The sequence below is a fragment of the Patagioenas fasciata genome, chromosome 6, assembly GCF_037038585.1.
Source record: "Patagioenas fasciata isolate bPatFas1 chromosome 6, bPatFas1.hap1, whole genome shotgun sequence".
Taxonomy (NCBI): Eukaryota; Metazoa; Chordata; class Aves; order Columbiformes; family Columbidae; genus Patagioenas; species Patagioenas fasciata.
This window is the reverse complement of record NC_092525.1, coordinates 12,887,252-12,909,847: the sequence shown is the minus strand read 5'-3', so window position 1 is coordinate 12,909,847 and position 22,596 is coordinate 12,887,252. Positions and strand designations below refer to the sequence as shown.

Here is a 22,596-nt window from a genome sequence, read left to right as displayed (position 1 = left end):
CACGAGGACCTGGGAAAGCAGACAGAGAGAGAAAGAGGCCTTTCTTGGTCAAAAATTTCACAACTGTTCAACTCTCCGACCAAATTAGAGAGGAGACGTAGCCTGGCAGACCTCTCCCTGGCTGCTTTTAGGGCATGCTGCAAGCAATTACTTATTCCAGCTACTCTATTTTGGAACCTCACATCATATCTTACTATCTGTTACCCTTTTGTCTCCTTGCCCCTTATTTGCTGTGGGTTGGTGTAATTATGGGATCACTCCATACAGGTCAAGTGGTGCCCTTCAGGACAAGAGATTTGTTCTCTTGCCAGAATATTTTTCTTAATTTATTTTTTTTACAGGAGTTTAACTCCATATTTTGAGTTTACTTCATTTTTCTTTCCACCCCCACCCCCTTTTATGCTTAAGGTTTCACTGGTTTGTATTTATAGTGCTTGGACACTCAGTAGGAGAAACTGATGTGGCTAAAGTTCACTACAATTCCTCAGTGTGGCCAACTTCCAGAAATATCTCCTCACATCATCTTGTTTATTAAGAATTATAATGAGTTCTTCAGTGCTGGGAGTGTCCAGGGTAACACACGCAGTGGGGACAAAAACATAAAAAATTAAAATATCTATTTCAGAACATATTTGAAGGAGTAAACGCCACAGGGGTGAAACATCTGCCCCTGCCACTGTAATCCCAATTCAATCCGAGGATAATCTAAGCTAAAATACAACCTAATAAGCGTTTAGTACGGAGGAAAAAAAAAAAAGAAAAAAAAAAGGAAAAAACCAAAAAACCTCTTTTTACCCTGCAGTTTGCAATCAGCTGCATAACTGAGAGAAGAGCTGGCTTTTGAGCAGGGGAGTTTGCAAGCAGAACCGTGTGCTGGCACAACTTACCGACGGGGTTGCAGCTGCAGGGCAGACACTCCTCCTCGCTGCCCAGGCGATAGAAGCTGTCCCTGCAGCGCTCGCAGTGCGCGCCGGCCGTGTTCCCCGAGCACCCCGAGCAGTGGCCCCCGTGGCCCGTGGAGCGGTACAGCTCGGGGTCGAAGTAGCACTCCTGTGACCTCCCGTTGCAGTCGCAAGCTGCAGGGACAAGGGTTCCGTTGGTGAATGGTGTGTCCAGCCAGGTGCCCCCATCACAAAACCCACCACGCAAAGCACAGCCAGGTCCTGCACTTGGGTCGCAACAACCCCACGAACGCTTCAGGCTTGGGGAAGAGTGGCTGGAAAACTGCTCCACAGAAATGAACCTGGGGGTGCTGGTGACAGCAGCTGGACATGAGCCAGCGTGTGCCCAGGTGGCCAAGAGGTCACCAGTATCCTGCCTGGTATCAGCACTGGTGTAGCCAGCAGGCCCAGTGCAGTGACTGTCCCTGTGCTGGGCACTGGGGAGGCCAAACCGCCAATCCTGGGGCAGTTCTGGGTCCCTCACACCAAGAAAACCCTTAAGGTGCTGGAGCGAGTTGAGAGAAGGGAACGAAGCTGGGGAATGGTCTGGAGCACAAGTGTGATGGGAGCGGCTGAGGGACCTGGGGGGTTCAGCTGGAGAACAGGAGCTGAGGGGAGACCTTCTGATCTCTGAACTGCCTGAAAGGAGCTTGGAGCCGGGGGAGGTCGGGCTCTGCTCCCCAGGAACAAGCGCCAGGACCAGAGAAAACGGCCTCAAGTTGCGCCAGGGGAGGTGGAGGTTGGATTTTGGGAATAATTTCTTCCCCAAAGGGCTGTCGGGCATTGGAACAGGCTGCCCAGGGCAGTGCTGGAGTCACCATTCCTGGAGGGGTTGAACAGACGGAGATGAGGTTCTCAGGGACATGGGGTAGCGTCAGGGGTGGGTTATGGTTGCACTCAATGACCTTGAGGGGTCTTTTCCAACCAAAACGGGGGAAGCAAGGCGGTAAAGATGAAACAGACTCCTCCAGACCACTCTCACCTACATCCAGAAGAAAACTAGCATTTTCTACCCCGCTCACTTCCACATTGGGCTGCCAAAATGCCACCCTCCTACACAGCAACACCCATCACAGTCACGCAAACAAGCATGAGAAGATAATGGCAAAGGCTGACTCCCTGCTGCAAGGAGAGTTTCTCCCCTGGATTTGGACAGATTACAAATCTGTTCAGGGAGCAGGAGATCCAGGTTTCACCATTTGACCAGACCGCTAGGACTGATCAACACACACAGAGGTCAGACAGGAAGAACACTTTTCTGTCTAAAAAGCTTCCCCATAAAGTAAACTACCAGGAGCTGTGGTCTGCAATGCAAAACCAAGCTAAATAAACTGGCGTTTGGTCACAGAGATCTGTGTTTGCGGTCCAGAACTCTTGCAACAGTGTCCAAATTGGATGAAATAGTCTACAAGTAACTGTTAAAACCAATAACCCAAATACAACAGGAAGTCAGCAGATGCTAAATGAGGAGTGTTTTAAAAGGCAATTATGCTCCAGCATACCAAATACATTTTTCTTTCCCCGATGGGTCCTATAAAGCACAAGCAGCACACCTCTTTCTTAAAGGTGATTCCCATCCTTCTCCAGAATGGAGATGCCCCTTTCTAGGGATCTACCAGAAAGCTCTTACAGGACGGAACTGGAATGACCATCAGTCCCACAAAATCTCTGCTGAAGAACACCAGAACTGTGCTTAACCCTGGCTGACTACAATGGCACAGCTTTGGATGCCAATAAAAGCGTTCCTGTCAAGCACGGCCGTACGTACGCAAGCACTCATTGGCACTCTCTGCTGTCGCTCTCCTCCACGGACGATCATTGAAGAAAGGGAGACACTTTTCACAGTCGACCCCAAAGGTGTTGTGTTTGCAGTTGCAGACCAGCTTCCCAAGGTCGTTCTTCACACACTCACTGGCGTGGCCATTACATTTGCATCTGGTTAACAAGAGACAAGGAACAGGTATTGAAACTCCAAGGATCTAGGTCACTCGCAGTGATCCCAAAAGCAAAGCCCAGATGTGAAAATATGAGATGAGACAAATTCGAAGGCAGGTGATCGCAACAGAAGTGAGACCACAACTGCTGTTGTTCAGCCTGGAGAAGAGGAGGCTCCAGAGAGAACTTTTGAGGTCTTTCAGTATCTAAAGGGGGTTTATCAGAAAGATGGACGGAGACTTTTTACCAGTGCCTGTAGTGACAGGACAACAAGTAATGATTTTAAAGTGAAAGCGGGCAGGTTTAGATTGGACATGAAGAAGAAATTGTTGCCTCTGAGGGTGGTGAGAGCCTGGCCCAGGTTTCCCAGAGAGGTGGTGGCTGAACCATCCCTGGAGACATCCCAGGCCAGGCTGGACGGGGCTCTGAGCAACCTGAGCTGGTGAAGATGTCCCTGCTCATGGCAGGGGTGGCACTGGGGGAGCTGGGAAGGTCCCTTCAACCCAAACCACTCCCTGAAATAAAAAGATGTAGCAAGCTCAAGGCAGACATTTAGAAACGTGAGAACATTAACCAACTCCTTCACAATCTGTCACTAAAACAGAATATGCTGAGTAGGAGAAGCAAAGATTTTGTTGGCTTTAGGTCAGTATATTCTCTGCAGCTTCTCTCACATCAGGAAAAGGCAGAGCCATGCGCCTGTATCAGTAAAAATTTAATATCACGAAGGTGGCTAATACAGAAGCCCAGGGATCTACACAGACCAGTGGTGCAGCCAGTGCAAATCCCCATGTTGTCACATCCTGGTCTCAGCACTGCTCCCTGCCAACAACCCAACACACTGCACTGGCCCCAGCTTTGTTTATCAAAACATTTTATCACCAGCAAAATATTCAAGTATTCTACAATATGCTCTGGCAAAAAGAATGGACAACGAGGGTATTGTCCAGTGCATCAGATCTTCAGAGGAGATCGCTCCCAAAATACATGTGAAGCAGAGATGTTGAGATTTTCTACTGACTGATATTCTAAGCCACAGATGTAGGCAGAAAACAATTATTAACACATTAAAAACCACACAAAGAGCACAGTAGAAAATAGTTGTGTGATTTTTTTCTTTTGTTTTATGTTTTTGTCAGTCTTTTCACCCTCTGCCCTCCCACATCACTTGACATTTGAACTAATCAAGGAAAAAAGTATATTTTATCTCTGTCTGCCCGAAATTGTAGCCACAAGACATGATACACAGTATTTGCAAGCTTCATAAGATTAATTCTGCTGCATTTTTGGTTTGAGACAGTCAATAAAGACCAGAGCCTAATGGTACCATGTGAGTATAATCACAATTTTTAAAGCACTCTAGTAATCCTGACCAACAGCTTTAAATAAGTACAGAGGTTTATTGCCTACTCACCTACCACCCACAGCAAAATCAGAAATCGCATAGTAGTAAGACTTGAGAACTTTTGGGTCATTGAAAACTTCGTCTCCAAACGTGTTCAGACGATTGAGGGTCACTCTAATATCTGTGGCCGTCACCCATTCCTAGAGCAGAGAGAAATCCTATCAGATTAAACATCAAACATCCCCCTCAAGAGCGCATCAGTGCCAGGTCATTAGCAGGTGTATTTACAAAGTCATTCATCAGCCAGCAAGTTCCTCCCTCATCAACTTCCCGTCTCCACCATAGAAGCCCAAGAGGCCTTACAGCCCGTCCTCTTGGTTCAGATGTGGTTTTGGACCCTGCTCCTCCCCAGATACCTCTTCAATGCCTCTTTGTCTCTCGGCTGCTCTCAGCTGGGCAGCAAAAAGCACAGTGCAGGCAATTACACACACTAATTGTACATTATCTATCTGACTGCAGTTTTCCCGCAAAGCTATACAGCACGAATGGGAAAAGCTTTAGGGTACGCTCATCTGCGGACGTACATCAGACAAAAAGACACAGACAGACGAATGAGGCTGGGGGAGGTTGAGGAAGAAAAGCAGACAGGCAGCTCCAACTTAAAACACAAGAGCTTTTCATAATATTTACACAGCATCTTCACCACAGTGCCCTACCCTCCTCCCGCAACAGCCAGCACATGCAGCCCGTTCCCAAATTTCACACCACCTTCAGCCACTGACTGTTGTTAGCACACCTTGTTTTTATTACAGCTTTTGCAAATGCCCTTTTCCTCCAAGCACCATAAAAAAAGGAGAAAAAACATCCCTGTATGTACAACCGTGTTGCAGCTGTGTCACTGCTTAACCAGTACAATAAGATTTACTGAATTACAAACATTGACATAAACACATGGAAATGCTGAGCACAAAAATACACATTTACTTCAGTTCTGAAAAGCAATGCCGGAGGTTTTTACATATTTATAGGAAACCGGTGGCCACGTCTCTATTCCTCAAATAGAGAAGCTTATCAGAAAATTATATGCCCTATCATTAATTCAAAATCTCTCTGTTCACCTTGACGATTAGACCCTGTTCTCTGCAAGGGCCAGCTACACCAACAAGGTTCTTCTCCATTTCAGGGGAATAGAGAAGTCACCAAGCAGAATACACAAAGTGGTGAGTAAACGACAAACTGGTGCTCCCAGTATGCTCTTGACCAGTGCCCAAGCAGTGCTGCAAATACTAACAAGAAAAGCCCCAGCTGAACCCCCTCACCAAGCTGCTTGTAAGAGAAAACAAATACTATGGACAAAATCAAGCTTGCCTGCCCCAAGACACTTGTAAGAGAACAGGTTAGGGCTTCCAATAACCCTTCATTTGTTGAGAAGAATCATGCATTTCTTAAATATTTGTGCTCAAAATATGCATGAAGACGCCTCAAATATTCATTTGACTTAGGCTTTACATCCCCCTCTCTTTATATCTGAAACAACAGCAAAATGCCCACATCTGGTTTCTAAGCAGGTAGAGATCCGCATCCACCCTCTAAAGACTTCCATGATGCCTAATGATAAATCATCCTCAATGCCACCGCTTTTGCTTTTTAGTACCATAAAGAAAGTTCACATCTTCCTCCAAAAGCACCTCTTTGGATTGTACGTCCCAACTCACCCGTGCGAGGGCCTTTCAGTACAAATAGGATCTGTAGTGCAGCCAACTACCCTGCTGACTTAGTCCTGCTCACGTACCTGGAGCACGGGGCTGTTATCAAAGTTATAGGCGCTGGGACGTCCTTCCAGCGTTGAGAAGGCCACGTTGCCCCCGGTGAGAGGGGAGATGTCACTGAACTCATCCGTGCAGAGCGCCTGCTGCTCGTCCTCCCCAGTCCGAATAAAGCCACGGTTGACCTTGTGGTAGGTGCTCTCGCAGGAGCCGCTGTAATACTGGTAAGGTACCCATGGGCCGTCTTCCCTGGTGCGTTTGTAGATCGCAAAGCTCTCCGGCCGGCTGGTGTGGAACTTCAGACGCACGTATGTGATATCGAAGGCCTTTCCTGTGGATAAGAGAACACAAACATGAGGAAAAACTCCAACTTAAAACGGGAAGAATGGACAGAGCTGCACAGCAACTCTCTCTTCGGAAGAGACATCTCCAGTAGTGTCCAGCAGGATGTCCAGCAGCAACAGAAGTATCTCCTCCAGTCCTACGTACTGTACCTCCCAGCAAAAAGAAGGTGAAGGAATCAAAGGCAGAAGTCAAGGGTAGGCTGAGTAGACAAATAAATAGACCTACAGACATCTGAGCAACCAAACACTTATCTCACAAGCTATAATTCTCTTCAACAGACACCACCAGCAGTGACCTTACCCCAAGAGATGATACACACAAACTGGTGTAATGTATCTAAGGCCAGGTCCAAGCTAACCACACCATTTGACAATACTTCTTCCGAACACACGTATGGGAGAAACCGTATTAACCAGAGAGGTTAGAGTCACACCACAGAGCCTGTTTTGCACCTCTGCCTCCTCCCTAAATAGAAAACATCCCAAACTCTTCCTACTACTTGTGAAGTCTTTCCTCCACCAGTGAGAATACCCTCTTCTACTCATTCCCCGGGGCCAGACAAAACAAAGCTTAAGTTTCACAGACCATATGATCAAAGTCTCCAAGACCCCCGAGAAACTCCAGTTCGGGGAAAAGCACCCCCAGCAGGCTTCAGCCCCCTTCCTCTGCCATCCCTGTGGCATGTTCCCAGGAGGAGATTCACAGCTGCACGCCAGCTGTGCTTGTTGCACCTCGGCAAGCAGGCTGGGTACGATCAGGACACCCCAGCGCACGTAGGGAACTTGCTAAAACAACGTGAGGCTTGTCCAGAACAAAACCTCACGCGTTTAGTCCCCGCCACACTCTTTTACACACCCGCCACCTCCAAGACAAACACTACTCTGAGCAGAGGCTGCAGCCATCAGTGGTCCCTTCGTCAAGCCAAAAAAAAAAGCTAATAGAACAGTTTCAACCAGTTGAGAAACAGGTTATTTCTGCCTAAGTCACATGGGTTTAACCTCAACTTGTAAAATTAATTAACTCCACCGTGTTAAATTTTAACATGAGGCTTTGCACCTGCTGAAGACGGGCTCTCTTCTCAAGTTAAAGAGGACCAGGCGGGACCAGGCAGCACCAGGCAACAAGAACAGCACGTCTCTCAGAGCACACGTGCAAAACCTGAGAGCAACGGGCCAGGTTCAAGTCAGAAATCACAGTTCCAGGTCTTGCGATGCTCACTGGTTAGACTGGGATCAGTCTTCATTAGGTACATCATACCCAAAGCCCTTTGTCCTTTCTGGCTGCTGGAAACACCAAAGTAGCAGGAGAAGCACAGCAGAAGGTCCAGAATTCAACATACCGGAAAAAACCAAGACACACAGCACCCAAAAAACTCACATCTACTTGCCACAAGGATAAAAAAAAATAAGACCAATCCTGTGTTTAAAGGCAAAGAAATCTGCTGATACCCCAACGTACCGAAGAGCACTGTCTGTGTGTGACATGCAAGACAGCTGGGGCTTTGTACAGACAAAAATCCCCCGATAGTTCCCACAAAATCCCCTTTCCTATTTATATCACGTGTGAGGTTACAGCTGAGCCAAGCACAAGACTGGAAAGCAGACATTCCTATCTGTGGCTCTCGTGCAGTACTAGCTCTCTGGTAGTTTTGGGTCAAGTTATTTAACGTGATCTTCTTACATGCGGAAGAAAAGTGAGAAGCCATCACACCACTAAAGCCAAACTGCTTCCACAATGGCTAGAAACTCCAAAGGATCAACATTTAACACTGTAGTACAGCTCAGTCTTAGCCTCCCCCCACTGCCCAACACAGGAGATGATTAACCCTGTTTCCTTTTAGTTGGGTTTAATATAAATCTCAATGTGAGACAAGCAGTAGACATCAAGAGTATAAATCACTCCCCCACAGGTTTCCCTTAGCTCCTGCTACATGGTCTCTTCTCAAAGATGCTCCAGAGGTGAAAGGCGTGAGCTCCAGGTGAACACACCTGAGATGAACCCACAGGCCAGACATGTATAAAGGTCTTCGCCAGTCCAAACCCAGAATATACTCCCCAGCTTTCCCAGTAAAGTCAGGGAGCTCCAGCAGCAAATATCTCCTCGTTCTTCTGCAGAAAACCTCTAGTAGACGTGGTGACCTGCAGCTTACCAGCCTGTCTGAGAACTTCAGCAACACCACGGATGGGCAGCAACTAAAACCAGACCTACTATCATGGTGTTACCACTGTCATCAGCTTGATGGGAAAGCTTTCTTTGAGCTTACGTGCTAAAATAAAGCAGAATACAAGGCTGAGAGTCTGCCCTGGTGGGATTTCTTTGGGCAATTTTTATGACTATGGATAATAGTGAAGACAGCAGGCAAGGGCAGCTGTTCCATGAGTCAAGGGGGGGAACTTAAAAAAAAAGAGCCGACAGCACAAAGATCATTCAATTAAATTGTGTCAACTGAATTGTGGAGAACACCCTGCTACTTCAACTTGGGGAGGTTAGTCCTCTCCTACTAGTACTGCATTCCTCTGGCGTGAAGCAAAAAATCTTATGTTCAGGCTTCATCCAGATGATTTCGGGGAGGAAACGCTTTGAAAGAATCCTGGGAATGAAGGGGCCGGGCACGTGCTCTTACTCCACACACACGACTTTCTGCTCTAGCAGCAATGCCAGATCACAGCCCGCGTGTCCCGAAAAATAATGAGTTCATTTTTTTTTTCCCTCTCCAGTATAACTGGATTACAGCCCCTGTTCCCTGACAAGGTCTCCTACTGCTCCGTGCAAAAATTCCAGCGCAGCTAAAGGCACCACATGTGCAAACAGCACTCGGGGCGGCACAAAAAAGCACCTTCCATAGAAACCCCTTGTGCTAGACGGAAAGGACCCTCCTTTTTTTCCATCGGTTTTATGCAGCGGGCCAAAGAAAACGCATTCAAACCCCTTCCGACCGAGCAACCCAGGTGAAAGCCATTTCTTTCAGCTGGCACTGTAGCTACTTGAGAAATCCTGTTAATAGCATTAAACAGGAATGCAGTTAATGCACACAGAGCGGCCCAATGCCAGCGCCCTATCAGCTTGCTGTGGGTAAATACTGCTGGAACAATGGAGTTTACCCAGGACCAGCTGACACAGTGTTGAAATGCGGTTTCCCCCTGTTCACACCAAAGGTAGAAGCTGTGCTGAGCAGCTTGGCAGCTAGCAGGGCTCTTCACGGTTGCAGAGCCTTTTTCTAGCAAAAATAAGCCCTGCTTTCCATTCTTGTAGGGCTAAATAAACACATACTGCTGTTATGCTGAGAAACAGTGACAGCAATAACCAGGTGAACAGCAGTTTTAACATTTAGTTTTCCAAATGAAACATTTATTGTTCTCCTGTTCCTAGAAGCTGGTAATTATTTTGATCTCAGTTTGGCTTAGAAGTGCCTGGTAGTGTCAAGTATCAGATAAGATTTCCGTCTGCATACTGAGAAGCGGCAGATCTATTTTGCAGTAAGAACTCTGGATGTTTGTTACAGAAGTTCATTAGTAAAAAGAAGATGCACAGTAATTGGCAACCGCAAGCTCAGCATCTCAGGAGCGCAGCCTGACATGTCTTTAAAGCATCCAGAGCTCAAAATCACAAGCCACATGTTTTTAAACTGCATCTTTTCAGAGGCATGAAGCAAGAGGCAAGTTGACAAAATAACCAGCCCCTTTTGATAATTTGGGCTGATGTAGAAAGCCCCTAATATCTTCCTCTTAAGTAAGCAAGCATACGCCTTCAAGACAGCATTGCAATTAGAGATTCAACCAAGCGAGCAAGTCTGGATGCCTGCAGAGGCAGCAGCAGCAGCACTGGAAATGTTCAGCAATTTTCAATGCAGGGAATGCCTTTTGGGCCGACCTCAGGTGCCATCAGCAGGTAAAGCCCTTCTTCAGCAGGGTTATCGCCCAATTCTGTACCCAAGGGCCATCAGGAAATGCGCAATGCTGAAAACCATAAAGATAGACTGGAGAAACGTAAGCAAATACTATTTAGATCTTTAGAAACGCCTCCCTTTTCCCCCCAAGTTAGGAATTTGTTCCTACACACAAAAGGCCTCCTTGTGTTCCAACCCCTCAGAATGGATGGATAATTTACATCAGGAAAAGGTCCCGCCAGCTGGCACAGCTGACTACAAGCGCTGAATTGTGAGCAGATGCCTGGATGAGATAAGCCCAGAGGACACTCTTGCCTCCTTCATTATCGGTTCACCCACATCCCCTGCACACTGGACGAAATCACACTGCCCCTTCTGCACCCTCTGCGGTCCCTTGGTGCATCCTCCCAGCACTGAGCTTTAAAAAAAAAGAGGAAAATCCACCCGAGAAGGCTGTCCTGGGCAAAGAAACCAAGGCTTTGCAGATTTGTTTTCAGCAAAATTCACTGAGCAGTAATAAAATGGTTAAAACTTTGCTCTGTTTCTCTTTTGGTTGGCTCCTGTTTCAAGGCAGCTTGCTTTCCACACAGGTACTTGTTGACAACCTATTTGTGTAAGTAAAAGTTAAAAGAATTTAAAACAAACCAGCAAAAAATACCAGCCTGCTCATTACTTTTTGGTTGGATCTCATTTCCATTTTGACAGAGAGCAAGCAACTACCGCTGGCATTTCTTTCTGCTCTCATCTGACCTGTTTCCCCATCATTCCCAGGAAATAAGGCCAGCTTTCCCAGTTTACTGGACTGGAACATGCTCCATGCCACTCACCTTTACTCCAACCACAACTCTGCTCACCTTGAACCATCAAACCTCTCCAACATCAAGTGCAGCGCTGGACCAGCTATGAGCAGACAGACTCACTCTGCAGCTTCAAGACACAGACACTCTGCTCTGAGCAATAAACTAAAGAGCTCCCAGCCATAGCAGGAGGCAGCACTTTCCACTCTTACGCTACCAGCACCTGCAAAGGACAGCACAGATACTGGAACCTCGCATGAATTCAAGGGATGGAAACACTGATGTCAGTAGACAGACGCCGGCGAGTTCACGAGACCTTGCTCAAGGCTCATCACCGCTTCTTGAGTCAACCACTACTCCAAGTTCTCAGCTATTACAGTGTTTTGTTCAGCCTCCCACTCTGGAAACCCTCCTGGAGGCTTCTTTCCTGGAGCACAGGGGCTGCAAGTGAGAGAGGAACATTTAAGGACAAAGAGTTAACCCACCTCGTGGAACAGGAAAGGATTTTCCAGCATGCAGATGGGCACCAGAGCAGGACAGTGTTTATAAGGAAGGGAGGAGAGCAAGAAACATCCTGAGCAACTTGCTCTTTTGGAATAAAAAAAGTTTGATTAAACAACAACAGTCCAACACCTGCAAAACACATAAGTGGTAAGTTATGTTGCTTGCATCACATGTGTATGAAAAAGCCAAACTTGTGAGAGAAAGCAGGAAGTTACTGTAGTACTGGAGCAAACGTCTGCTACAACTACACCCTAGTTTTTCTGGGAATGTTTGTGGAGGAGGAGGAGAAGACGAGAACACTGGTATTGTGCAAGCAAATGGAATCCAGGGTCTGAGAAGAAGAAGATGCAAGATTTTCATTTTCTGATGATTTTCACTGGGGAAATAACTCCACGCGGGAGCACAGATGAGCTCTCGAATGCTGAGTAGTGGCCCTTATGGGAACACAAACCGCCCAGGGCAGTGGTGGAGTCACCATCCCTGGAGGAGTTTAAAAGGCATTTAGACAAGGTTCTTAGGGACATAGGATAGTCCTAGAGTGAGGTTATGGTTGGACTTGATGATCCTGAGGGTCTCTTCCAACTGAAATGATTCTATTATTCTAATAATAAACCTCAGGTTTATTTCTCTGCCCTCATCTGAAGAATCTAGAGAGTCAGGCATGTAAGTCACGAACAAGAAACGTCTGCAACATTTTAATGCAACATCATCACAAACCACACTTCACCAAACCCAAGATTTTGGCATGCAGAGCTCCACCAGAGACGGGGTTTTAAGAAAGCCCCACGGAGATATAAACACGTGTTGCTTTTTCTAAGATGGGGACGGAGGAAGGAAACGGGTTTGGGACACCAGGGGAATGAGCACAGCCCAGGGTGAACGGCAAACTCCCACCACCCCATTAGCTCATGCATTCTTCCGGCGCTCCCAAACAAAGGCACCATTGACTCCCGCATGTGGGCGGCCCCGGACAGCAAAAGGCTGCCCAGTAAATGATTGCACGATAATCCAACATTGATAAGTCATCGAGGCTACTTGTTTTAGTCATATTTCCAAAGAGGGGGACTGCAGGGAGAAGAAGGGGAAACTCATTTTCCCCTTCACAGGCTGAAGGCGGCCTCGTAAGAAATGCGTTTTTTCGTTTGATCGCTCCTAAGGCAGTGTGTAAAAGTCAGAAAATGTTGTCTAATAATTCAGTACAGCTTGCTGCCTTATTTGTACAGCTTTGATGCAAAGATGTTAAGTCCATTTCCCAAAAACAGCCAGCTGTGTTTATTCACCAGGGACTCAAAAGATCCCGCGTACAACACAAAAGTCCTATCTGCACAGGAAGCCTCAAAGTCCTTTTTCAGCACAAATGATTAAAAAAAGACCTTGTTTTAAAAAGGCAGTTTACACTTGGCAAGCACAGCCAGATTACAGATGATCAAGGACACCACGGGCCATTTTGGGGAGGGCTCCATTTCATTCACATATCCAGACAGACATGATGGGTTGGGATCCTCGGAGAGTTCATCGGCTCGTACCAGACTTCCAGAAGCTGCTTCGTGACCCGCAGGTACACAACTGATATTTGGGTAAAACCAACTCACTCCCCCAGATGAAGGAGCAGAGAAAAGCAGGGGGTTGCTCATCCCCACAAAATGCAGCTTTATCCAAGGGAAAAAAAAAAAAAGAAAATATACATATACATTTTTCTGAAAAATTTACTTATCTAGAGAAGATCAAAAAAAAAAGACATTTCGTGTTTTATTCCCAGCAGAATGCACAGCAATTACCAAGCAACCATCATTTCATCACTGATAGTCTGTACCACCACCACCAACAGCAATTTCGGTAATAACCAAATAACCGCCCTTTAAATGTGGCAACTTCCACCCATTCCAGCTCACTGGGGGACCTTGGTGCCCCAGCAAGGTTAAGGTTTCCCAAGGGTTTTCCTCATGTTGGAGAAAGTTATCATCCAGTAATCACCAAGGCAAGGGACCATCACCACCGCAACCCACAAACCATCAGAGATTCACCAAAAAGCTTTCAGTTGAATTGCACAATGCGATTTCTTGAGTAAGAAAGCAGCTCCAAAGGAATCACAACAACGCAACAAATCTTACCCATCTTCATGTCATTCCCATAGCGTTCAACTTGAAGTAACAAAACCAAGAGCAAATCACTTTATGTTATAATTTCCCCTTGGATATTTTAAATTTACAATGGGAGGGAATATTCCCCTTGTTCAGCTCCAACTGTATCTTTTCAGAGGTGAAGCTGTGGGGACTGAAGAATGTCTGGAAAATACTAAAAATCACTTTCAAAGTCCAAAGTAAAAGTTTAAATATCTAAACAAAAATGAAGTTGCAGTCTCTTTAAATATGATATTTGGCCAACTGGCAAACACATGACTTCTTTTAATAAGAAAGTAAATGTATTGGATTGCAAAGATATTTAAATATCGAATGATCTGGTGAGAATTACAAAACTGTTTCTTTAAAGGAGATCTAGATTTTACTGACTTGCAACCAAGGAAAAAAAACGCAAACAAAAAGCGTGTTGCAAATGGGATAGTTAGTGCAGGAATGTTAACAGGTTTTCCTGAGGTCTGTTTTCCTTCTCCGTGCCCTCCCAGGCGCCTCACCCTCCAGCAGCTCCGTTTGCACACCCGAAGTCAAAGCACACGCAATGTTCTGCCTTAGCAAGCTTGCTGTTGAGCTCAATTAAGAACAAATTAAGCAATATGACTAAATAGGAGCCCTTGGAGCAGCAGCAGTTCAGCAGCTCTGGGAGCAAGAGGGCCTTCCAGAGTAGCTCCCACGCAGCCACAGAGTCCAGAAATGTTCCTGACACAAAACACTGGAATTTTCTGGAATTTGGATGGTTTAATCTCCCACCCGCCCCTGCCCTTCCACCTCCCACTCACAGATTGATTTTTTCTTCTCCAGACACAGGTCGTAATTAACGCCGCAGCTATTTGGAAAGAATACTGTTGCTCTGAGCATCCATCACCTGGCCCCGGTGCAGACAAGACAGCTTTATTTTCTCAACTATTTAAGGAATTTTGCATTGTTCAGTAAATGTTTAGGAAAACTAATTTTTAGCATATCTGAAATGCAGTGTTTAAGTTGCACAGAGTTTGTAAGCCTCCCCATCTCCCACCAAGAAGTCTCCCCCAACTGACTCCCAGTATGGATTTTAAGTAGCAGTTTGTGTGGTTCACACTATCTTTTAATGCATTTTCAGTCAATTACAGGCTTACGCACAAGCTACCGTTATTTATGAAACACAAATTATAGCAATATCCATATGGGCCATTTTCAACCACCCACACACAGCAGTTTTTCTTTCTCAGCCTATTAAGCCAGGGAAGGAATTGGGATAAACAGACTCTACAAAACCATTGCTGGAGTGAGGCCACTTCCAAAACAAGGCTTGCCACTGAGTTATGTTTCAAATATGTTTTTGGAAAGCCAGAAGCAGAGCTCTTCCAAGTTTTTCTTGAAGCAAAGAGAGGGAATTGCGCTCCAGTTCTCAACTCACAAGCAACGCCGGTGCCTTCAACTCTGCCTGGGGAGAACAACCCACACAAACTGCAAACGCTCGTGGAAGCTGCAAAGGTGTGTTACATACACAATGGTGCACGTTCAGGCCCATCCACATCTTCTGTCCAGAGACGCACGAAGAACAGAGAACTATGAAATGCAGCGATTAATTCTAAAGAAAGAGCTTAGCAGAAAACTACACCTACTCAAGAAGGGAGCATGGCTTAGAGCAACTAGTTTCCCAACTCCACAAGGTTATTTTGTAAACACCACAAACAAAGAAAATTAAACTGGATGCTCTCTGCTGACCCTTCGAAGAGAACACTGACTCCAGGCTCCTCAATACTTGCAGCTGCAAAATCTGAAGTCCTTAGTTTAATTCACAGACTATAATAGAGCCAAACCTGTTTGACACCAGGCTCCAAAATACCTTAATTTATCCACACCGAACCACCAGTCACAAAGGTGTCTTTAGATCAAAATTCCTGAAGGATGCCCATCCAGGAATGGAGAAGAGTTTGTAAAAGGAATAAAATAGATATGTGCACCAGTTTTCCTTACCATTTTGTGTAAGAGGGAGATTTCCAGACTGAGACAGCATCACTTTGCTGCTCCTTCACAAAGGAAAGATGTAAAAGCAGCTACTGACACATTAGCTGAAGGTGGACTGAACACCACCTGGGATACCACTGAAACACTAGAACATAAAACCAGTTTCCTACAAAGCATGTTTTCCTACAACAGCCCCAGCGGAAACAACAACAACAAGTTAACATGTTTAAAAGACCACAGGGATTTGTTGAGCTTATCTTGAAACAGGGGCCATACAGTGCCTGGTTTCCAATGGCAGGAATGCAACTGAACCCTCATAAATTCTGGGTGTGCAATTAATTCGCCCTGTTAGTGGTAGAGCAGCGAGGCAGCTGTTTTGTGAAGAACTGCCCGAGTCGTCCGGAGGAAAAGAAGAAAAAAAAGGCAAAGAAATACATTTCACTCCCAGATGGTCGGAGGTCATGGTGCTCAAGAACTCAGACCTACATTTATGTACAGAAAGCGTGGATTAGGAACAGCTGCAGAAACACACAGCCCAGACAACGCAACAGGAAAACCCACTCGCTGCACAAGACGTGGGTTCGTCAGCCCCTGGACTGCTGTAGAGGACATTTCCAGCCAGGTCACTGCAGAAAAGGACGAGCCGCCTTCCAGCAAGTGTTTAAGAAACGTCTTGCACATCAGACGACAAAACCCTCCTGTTTCCAAGCTCCACGTTGAGATTATGACTCCTTAGATCAGACCCCATCCTGCATGCGGGTTCTTCAGCAGTGCAAGAAGAGCTCAGGATTTCCTTAGGTAACAGCACTGCCTAAAAGAGGGTGATTGCACAGAAAATTAATCATTTGCACCAAATGCCAGGCGATGAGATTTTCTTTCAGGCTTGCTACACCACTACAAAGCCTAAATAAACCTGACCAGAAGTTATTTTTCTCAGGAGAGAGGCTATTAAAAACTCCTTTTCCAACCAGTACTGCTAAGGCAGTGAAATTCCTTTAAAAACATTGAATATCTGATTGATAAAGTGGTTTTTGAAGTTAGAAGATAACACTCATAGCTCAATTAGTAACATAAACTACCACACCTTAAAACTAAAATTTGTTGACCACAAAGTAGGGGCGAATATATTTCTTCCTCCCTCTGCTTTCAGGGTCTTTAGTACGTATACTGACTCTTTTGACAGTATTTTTGGGGAGAATGGAGACAAAACAACCACTTAAACCTATCTGTAAAGTGGTTGCCTTTGTGAAGTCTCAAACAAGACAGCACTCCCAAGACTTTGATTTCAATAAACCCTCATGTTTAGCAACAGGTTAAACCCAAACCAACCTACCTCTGGCTCCTTCAGACTCCAGACACCTGAAAAGACCTGAAGGGCATCAGCTTCTTCAAACTACCATTAAGTTACAGCAACAAAGGCTTGGATCCGACAAAGGGTTGGACTTTCAAGACCCCACAGTATTCCTGTGTCTCTCTGTTGCCCAGACAGGTACCTCGTTCAGAGGTCAAGGATGGCAATCACCACCACTCAGCCCCAAATGTTGATTTTCACTGACATGACCCGTTACCAAAGTGTCAAGGTGCCTGTAAAAGACCAAAATTTGGACAAAGCGTAGACAGCTCAAGGAAAACCAAAGCTACTTCAGTCGGAAAATAGCATCATCTGAGAGCCAGGATTTCATTTTTCACAGGAGGTGTGCAGCCCACCTTCACCAAAATACCATAAGGTCCTTGAGCTCTGCTCAGCCTCACCCAGGAGAAGATGTTTCTCCCCTCTGTCCTCTTAAAAACTGTCATCACTCCTTCCTGAATGAGGATCCAGCTAAAGCAATCCATACATTCATCACTTCAAGAAAGAATTGTGTAACTCAGCACAACAGAAATGGAGAAAACGCCAGAAGATACTGAATAGTACAAATTCCAGAGGCCTGGATGGCCTGGCCAGATAATTATTTTTAAGTCTACCATTTCCCAGTAAACTTCTGATATCAAATGAAGGCATTAGTCCTTATCTTTAAAGGAATTAATAGGTCCACTCATAAATAAACCCTAGTTTTTAACCCTCAAAAGCAGCCAGGTGGACAGCAGGTATCTTCTGGCACAAAGCACATCACACTGGGTCCCTACTTCAAAGACATAAAATTTAGAGACAAAACATTTTGCTAAAGGACATTCAGCAGTTGCACGAACCTCTGAAAGGAGAAAATAGATCAAATCCAGGATCTGCCCACGTTAAGGAAATGCTGCAAATGCGCTGGAGCGGGGGGGAGGATCTTCGTTCACCAGGAACACAAGAAAACCAACATTGCCTTCTGCCTACAGACCCAAACTTTTCCTTATGGAACTTCACACCAAATTAAAAGTGAAAAGCCCTGTTTTGCAGTGGTTTTAGTTTGAAAATAAGCGATTCTAGAGATTAAAAGCTTACCAAGGACTTCATGGCTGGTCTTAAATGCAAGGCCTTTTGTTACCATGGAGCAGCAGATGGACACAAGACAAGTAGAAGGACAACCACCTGGATCTGCTCAGGCAAAGTGAGAGATTTGAAGCCACTTTCTCCAGAATGACACACAATTCCTGGTATTGGTAAAACAGGAGAGGTGAGACAGAAGGAGTTAACAACATACAGTGTCCCATATATGAGCATCTCGGTTGAGTTTCAGAAGCAAAATCTTGCATTGCCTGAACTCCTTGACAGGGACCCCTCCAGAGATGCATCTGATGGCAGAAGCGAGAAACTGTGAGAGGTGGAGACGTACGTTTGAAACCAGGTGCCCTCTTCGGCTGATCTTTTCCATAAGAACTGTCATTATTATCAAGAGCTTCCTCCTTCTATCCATCCAAGCAGAAGGAGAGCAAAGGGTTCAGAAACTATGTGGGACAAGACAGGGCACAGACCGATTCTTAGGTGAGTTTTGCTTTCACAGGACGATGCATTCCAGCAACAGAAACTTGCAAAAAGAAAATTAACAGCCCTTCCTTCCCGAGTCACTGCAAGAACTCCATGAGCCTCTCATGACACTATCAGAAAAATAAATAAGGTTTAACGTACAAGATTAATGGAGCAATAGCAGATGTAACAGCCTCTCTCTGCAGGGATGGTGACAACCTTCATTTCTTCAAAGACTTGGAGAGCAGACTTAGTAAATGGTTTCACTACCAGCTTCTACTCTCAAGAACACTTGAAGTACTTCAGACGTGTGGACAAGTTGCACAAACGCCCAGGTTTCCTTTCACCGAGGTCTCATGACTCCATATTTTGCTGTAGAATATTTACATCACTATGAAAATCTCATCTGAAAAGGCCTTTTTAAGAAAATACATTGTATTTCCTTTAAAGTCAGAAAAAGCCATTTTCAAGCTCATTCAACATTTCCACTATTGGCATGCTAACAGATATTAGCTGAATTTTCACAACACAAGTTAAAAAAAAGCTCAATTACACACAGTATAGTTTAATTTCAGGTCTCCTTACACAAGCCACTGCAAAGAAAAGCACTGCTATAAAAACAATGCCAGCCCATGATTAGACACACCAGATTTCACACAGATGACAAGAAGAGAACCTTAAATCAATACCAGCAACAGCATAATCGCTTCCAGATCACTCCGGGACACTTCTGTAAGAAGTTATTTGAACTTTTTAATCTCTATTACTTTTTGCAAGGCTAGGGATAGCCGTGAAAAGTTCATTTCCAGCTGATGAAAAAACAGCAAGGTGCATTTCTTCTAACGAATGTATGAAGAAAGCCAGATCTGTGCTGCTGATCTCTGAAACGCAGTGGTGACGACGGGAAAGGGTAAAATCCCGAACAAGAAGTCAATAGTGCTGACAAGGGGGAGGATTTTCCTGGAATACTCATTTCGTTGAGAATAAAGGGACCAGTTTTCCCTGTGCTTCCAACTGCAGTATTACTCTGGTAAAATGCTGCTAGAGTAAGCGGAGTTTAATTTATCTAGAACCCCTAAGTACTGATGGTAAGTAAATGTGAGCAGAATTTAAAAAAATAACAATAAAAAAAGGAAAGAGCGAAGCTAAAAATGTGTACGTTCAAAGTAGTTTTTACCCAGGCAAGGATCACTGCTATGGAAACAGTCACTACACTGATCAGATACCACTTCATTTTCCTCAAGTAGTGCTGAGTCGATCACCTAACCAGGTCTGGTTACTTCTTGGTTTAATTTATGCAGTAGAGAGACAGGGCAGTCGGACAAATTGGTTTTTTAAGGGCATTTCAATCTCCCAGGAACACTAAGTACGCAAATTATTCACCGCTTCATTAACCAAGTGACCAGATAGTAATGGCCTTCAAATTCAAGCCACATTGCCTAACATGAGCATATCCTCCCCCAGACTGGCTGGTTGAAGAATAATCTATTTTCCCCCAGCCCATGGGAAAACAAAGCCAGGCTGTTCCCAGCCTTTTCATGGACATACCAATAAGCTTTGGAAATAAGATGAACTTCAGCGGGTAAAGCTGCAAGCACGAAGATGCAGAAGAAGAAAAGCATTGTGCTGTCGAGTTGCAGTCATATATTACATTACCATTAGTAAAACATCTTTTTTTTTGGTGATCGATTCTTTTCAAGATTCAACTCCCTCCAAATACAGAGCTCTCAAATATTTCAAGGTCCCTCTGACACAAACATTTTTACAGCTGAAAAAGGTGGATTTACGTATTTACTAAGCAAAGTTCCCCTAAATATGTGTGTCTCTATAGCAAACAAGCTGTGCTAAGTCTATTTGTATACAGAATAGTCCCCACATGGTGTTTAAATGAGCACAAATCCAAAAAGAAATTAAAAAAATATTTAAAATAACATTAAGTCCTAGTTATGAGACCTTCACATTTATACCCCAAGCCTGGCTGGGTGCTCAGCACCAGCACACAGAAGATTTACAGTTCTCCCTTTTCCCCCTTCAAAAGCAGCTAATTCACCCAGTTCCCACTTCCAAGTCTAACAACGAAATGCTACAACTCTCCGGATAATCTCTCAATCTCAATACCCACCATTAACTGCAAATCTTAAGAGTGTGTTCCAACAAAACATCATTCAGGGAAAAATAAGAGAACCACCTTCAAATCTATGCAAAAGAAAATGATGAACTAGTGAAAGCTTGGAAAGCTTGGTAACAAACCTGCAAGCAAAGAGCTGGATTATCCTCAACCTAATACATTTCTTTGTCTAAATAGGAAAGAAAAGAAAAAGAAAATAATTAAATATCTCCCAGCTAAAGTCAAGGTATTAAAAGACTTTAAAGAACCCTCTTTCTTCAGTGATTCTGTTATGTGTGTCATCAGCAGCACTGATACTGCCCTCACACTTCAATTCCAACTCAAAACTAAGTTTCAAGTTTGTTTCCCAAAATGAGACACCAGCACACCCTTACAACACGTGTTCAAGAATTCTTCCCCCATTCCCTCCCAGGCTGCACGACTACAAACATCTTCAGCATCAGCATTAGTCTCGATAACTGCTCAAATACTCAAAAAAGAGAGAAAAGTGTTAATATTTGTACTATATCTGAAGTCCTCTGGCACTACTGGAGGTGACAACCTCACACCGATACCCACGCAGCTTTGGGGATGGGGGTTAGGGTTTGTTTTTGTTACATGCAAGTGTTTATCCTTCTGAAAACTGCTCAGATAAACCATCACTGTTACTCAAGACAGTCACCATTCTCCCTCTGCCAAAGCAAAAGCATTAAGAAAGGAAGAAGAAATTAATAAAACTCAGGTCTGGGGTGAAGTGGAAAAGGGGGAGCACGTAGGGTCCGGCACTCAGCCGAGCGTGCGACAACAACTGCCAGATCCACTCACACCAGATCCGCTGCATCTGCTCCCTTTTGATCAATCAGGGTCTGGACAGCTCAACCGAGCACAAACTGTACTAATATTTTTGTTTTTCCTTCTGCTGACCCCTTAAAAACTTGCAGCTGCGGCGGGAAGCCTCTCAGCACTGAAGCCCCACTGGGCCACGAGCTGCGGAACAACACGTAGAGTGAATCCAGCTCCTCTGTCCCCGTGTGTGGGACACCCACACCAAGGAGTGCCAAACCCACGTCCGACCCGTTCTGCCGAGCCCTGAAGTCCAGAGCTTCCCACGCCAGCACCCAGGACCCATCCTGGCTGCAGGGGACGGCATCTCGCAGGGCAAATGTCAGTCACAGTCTGCAATAAATAAATCACCTGTGCTTCAAAAGAGCCTGTTCAGGGATTAAATGAAACAGAGGATGTATCCCATCCCTTCCCTGCCCACAAGAAGCACCTGCTGCTTCTCTTTGCCTCTTGCTCCAGCTTGCAGGTCCTCAGCAAACATGCAGGAGCTGCAGCAGTTTTGGGTTGTGGAGCAAGAGAAAGAAAATGCCCAGTGTAGTAAAATAAAGTGCAATCTGGGATTGCATGTCGCTGAGATAGGTGGCAGGATGGCCGAGAGAAATTTCTGCCCTTGCCCTTGGTGATTAATGTCCAACTTGTTTGATGGAAGAGGGTTTGTACGGGGTGGAGGACCTTTCACACTCCACCTCCAACAAAACCCATAAATGGAAGACTTAAAATTCATTTGAGCACTTAATATTTAAAACGTATTAGGGTCTTATCCAGCATTAAATTAAAGCATTGTGCTGCTGGCTTAATAGTTAGCATTCTTCAGTGTTTTAGAATACTTTACCCCTTTTACTAAGTATTGAGACTACCACTCACCCCATCCCAGTTTGAGAAAATGGTAGGGAGGGGTTTTGAGCCTGGATACTCAAACAAGCAAAAAACAAAAACAAACAAAAACAATCCAAAGAGCTCTAACTGTTATTCAGTGTAAAGTCACAAATCACGTGCAGCATAACTTCATGCTGAACTAGATTATTTTGCACCAGGTGCCCCCGCTAAATTCTGCTAGAGCCCAGTAGCCTCAGCAGTGGGGCTGCAGCGATCCCCAACTTCACTATGGTATTCCCCAAATTACTCTGCAGCGGTGTTGTCTACACTACAGCA

At 45.1% G+C, this 22,596-nt stretch overlaps 1 protein-coding gene across 1 annotated transcript in view; it reads right to left on the bottom strand.

The window, feature by feature from the left end:
- LAMC1 (laminin subunit gamma 1) overlaps nucleotides 1-22,596 on the bottom strand; it is a 65,964-nt gene that overhangs the window by 19,513 nt on the left and 23,855 nt on the right. The window contains exons 2-5 of the mRNA XM_065842373.2: nucleotides 6,014-6,318; nucleotides 4,291-4,421; nucleotides 2,710-2,876; nucleotides 888-1,076 (exon numbers count right to left, since the gene is read on the bottom strand). Coding sequence (XP_065698445.2) covers nucleotides 888-1,076; nucleotides 2,710-2,876; nucleotides 4,291-4,421; nucleotides 6,014-6,318 — 792 coding nt within the window. The remainder of the gene's footprint in view (nucleotides 1-887; nucleotides 1,077-2,709; nucleotides 2,877-4,290; nucleotides 4,422-6,013; nucleotides 6,319-22,596) is intronic.